Here is a 3,709-nt window from a genome sequence, read left to right as displayed (position 1 = left end):
TAGAAGTTGCTGGAATGCCTATAAACCAATCAGAACACACAACATCTAGAGAAGACGTGGAGGTTATGATCCTAGGGGGATCAGGTTTGGGTCATGCACAACAATGTCCAATGCTGTCATGCCCCAAACTAACCATAGATACTAAACACCTTAGGGATGTGGATTTAGGATTCGCAAGTCATAATAAGTAATGGACAGAAGCATTAACTCAAAACAGGAAGGGGCATATTACAACATGTTTAATAATGGAACTTGGTTAAATACAAACAACATACAAACAAGGATGGAAGAGACAGTAAAGAAACATGTTATTGTTTGTGCGGAAGCTTAATTAGAACATACCAGTAAGATGCAAATGCAGAGAAAAATAAGAAAGCTTCCCACAACCTAGCCTTGGATTTCAGCCAGTTAGGTAAGGCAGCAATACAAGTAGCAACAGAGAAAAGAGAGTGATTTTAGTGGAGTGTGTGTTTGAACTCAAGTGTTTTATGCTTTGTGTTCGTGTGTTTGAAAGAAGAGAAGTTGGGTATTTATAGTTTTGAAAGCATGTAAGAAATAAGGAAATAAATGCACATATGGAAGTAATCAACAATTAGAATCAATCAACCAAGTGATTCCCCTTTAATTGAGGAATCACTTTTTTAACGGGGCTAACAGGTTTAAAAGAAGGAAAGAAAATCAGTTTGTAGGTCGACTGATTATTACCATAAAAGGAAGTAGTAAAACATTGAGTACACAATAGAGTCCAAGTACAGCGATACATTTGTTTTGGGGAAAAGATTCAGCAAGGCAATAAGTAAGGAAATGGATCAATCACTTTAACAGGCAAGTAAAATTAGAGTTAACAAAAAGAGAAGTTTTGAATCAGTCCCAAAATTGAGAATCAATCAAAGAAGGGGCCTCTGCATATAAATAGAGTGCATAAATGATGGGCATGCGAGGCCAAACTACTGGCAAAAGAAACAACGTGCAATAGTAGCACAAAGTTAGTAGACAACAAACATTCGAAGCATGATAGTCACGTAGGTCAAGTTTCATTGAATCAATAGTATAGAGAAAAAAAAGAGAAGAAACAAAAGGATAGAGTAAAAGGGTCAAGTGCAAAAACCCTTCTGAAAAGCATAGTCGAGTTTCAAAGATAGTAAGAACCCAGAATCAAAGGAATCACATAAAGAAAAGAGATGCTGAAACAAAGGAACTTCAAATCAAGTTAGGTATTCCAACGAGCAATTTCAAACCCAAAGACATAGGTTTCTCCTTAATAACATTCAAGCTTAGAAGATGATAAACAAATAAATCGCACAAGCAGTTTCAGAAAATCGAATAGACCCCAAAAGAAATTAGGGTTTTCAACATCGATCGAGTTTAAAGATGATGAACAAATAAATCAGAAAATATTTAGCAAATAGTCTCAGAAACTTGAACGAACCCAAAGAAATTAGGGTTTTTATCACCCATCGAGTCTAGAGATAATGAAAAAGTAAATCAAACAAAAACTTAACAAATAGTCTCAGAAACCCCAAAAGAAATTAGGGTTTTTATCATGCTAAACTCAGAAATTTATTTGAAAAGAAGAACTTGAAGGAAAATCCTAATCGGGAAAAGATGAAGAGTCTTTTTTTCTGAAAGCAAAATTAAAGAAGTTTTGAGAAGGCATTTAATAACCCATAGCAAGAATAGATCTAAAGTAAACCTGAAAGAAGTCGAGAATCTCTTAGAGATTAGGGTTTCAGAAGAACCCCAAGTGACGAGAAAGGCATTGAAAGCCATCGATCTAAACAGGAAAGTCAAGGGTCTGACTCGAATGGCCATGGCTAGCCGGAGAAAGGTCGGAGACGACCGGAGAACAGTCATCGAGCAAAGACTGGGCCAAGCCCCTTCAGAATCTGGTCATGAGACCACAGAAACGAACACGTAGAAGCCATGCGAGGCTGATACATGTCTTAGATGATCCTGGAGAGCCATGGATTAGGGTAGATTAAGGTGGCGGCGGCTAGAGTTTGATGTTGTTGTAGAGAGGATTTGAGAGAGGAGGGGGATTCAGAGGCGGCGTATTGTGAGAAATAGATTAAGGTGAAGGGGTCGTTTGGGTTAAAAAAGGAAGGGAGTAATGGGCTGTTGATCTACACGATCAACGATTGGGATTAGGTGGGAGTCTGGGTGGGTCATTTAAACGGGTAAAGGGTTGGATTTGAAGGGAATTGGTTCAGGTAAAATTGGGTTCCAATTGGGGTTCAAATTAGGCTATAATTGAAAGATAATTGGGCTAGTTTTTAAATAGCCAATGTTTCCCATTTATTTTATAAAAAATAGCAAATTAAATTCTAAAAATAAATTAAAAGTACTAAAATGAAATAATAAAACAATTGAAAATACTTATATATGCATACATATTCTATTTTGAAAGTATTTTGCATATTAAAAAATATATAGGGAAAAATTGGGTATCAACACTTATTTGGCAGCGGTGCTACCCATTTTTGGCAAATAGTAACTTGCGCTTGATCAGACAAGGTTAAAGATGAAGGAAGGGTAGCTAAAGCATCCGCCTTCTTATTTTCTTTCCTTGGCATATGCTGAATAGTCACATCACCGAGCCACCCCATTAACTTTTTAGCGTAATCATGATATGAGCGTAGTTCAGGGTTCTTAACCTCGTAACTACCTAAAAGCCGATTGACCACTAACTGAGAGTCACCAAAGACTTGCAATTGCAACCTCTTCATTTCGACAGCCATTTCAAGCCCAAGTATTAGTGCTTCATACTCAACAACGTTGTTAGAGCAGAGTTGCGTCAACGCAAAAGAGTAGGGCAGAACTTCACCTTGAGAAGTAATAAATACTACACCAGCACCAGCTCCTTTGCGATGTGTAGCACTATCAAAGTACATCTTCAATGGAGGATGAACTTCGATGACCATGGCATCCTCATCAGGTAGTTCGTCAGTTAGCTCCCAATCATCAGGTATAGGGTGATCTACAAAGAAGTCCGCTAATGCTTGTCCTTTTATAGCCTTTTGAGGGATGTACACGATTTCAAATTGTTGAAACTGGAGGTACCACCTTGCTAGTCGATCACTAAGGTCAGGTTTTGACATCACTAACTTGATGGGATTTGCTCTAGAAACCAAACGAACGACATGAGATTGAAAGTAGTGCTTCAACTTTTGGATTGAGAAGACTAGCGCCAAACATAACTTTTCAATTGGCGAATAATTCAGCTCATTTGGTGTCATCATCCTGATCAAGTAGTAAAGGGAATTTTCTTTCTCTTCACTATTTTCTTGGGCCAATAGTGCTCCAACAGACCTTTCTTGTGCTGAAATGTATAGTATCAAAGGCTTTCCAAGTATAGCGGATGCCAGAACTGGAGGCTTCATCAAGTAGTGATGAACATATAGAGGCCATGTTTTCTACAACAATGGAGGCTTGTTGGGCTCATGAAGGTGCCAATGGATTTAGAGAATTGGACCATGAATTTAAAATGCTTACACTAATTAGCCTTAGTCCAATTGAGGCCCAAGAATTTCAAGAAATTGAAGAAGTCTAAGAATCCATTCAAGATTAGGATTTCTTTTCCTTAAAGATTGGGATTTCTTATTTCTTGTTTCCTAGGAATTTAATTTTTGTTTTAGTAGGGTTATATTTGTAGTTCTAGTCAAACTAGGATTGTTAGTTGGTATCCCATTCCTACTAGAATTCTTTTTCC

The 3,709-nt window shown here is 37.6% G+C and overlaps 1 protein-coding gene across 1 annotated transcript; it reads right to left on the bottom strand.

Annotated features, from left to right (window-relative positions):
* Positions 1 to 2,447: 2,447 nt before the first annotated feature.
* Positions 2,448 to 3,380, bottom strand: LOC138891203 (uncharacterized). The gene has a single exon (XM_070174328.1). It carries the CDS (start codon positions 3,378 to 3,380, stop codon positions 2,448 to 2,450), a length of 933 nt encoding a protein of 310 aa, XP_070030429.1.
* Positions 3,381 to 3,709: the final 329 nt, after the last annotated feature.

Source organism: Nicotiana sylvestris, chromosome 1 (assembly GCF_000393655.2).
Source record: "Nicotiana sylvestris chromosome 1, ASM39365v2, whole genome shotgun sequence".
Taxonomy (NCBI): Eukaryota; Viridiplantae; Streptophyta; class Magnoliopsida; order Solanales; family Solanaceae; genus Nicotiana; species Nicotiana sylvestris.
The sequence above is the reverse complement of the archived record's forward strand: the minus strand, read 5'-3'. Positions and strand labels throughout refer to the sequence as shown.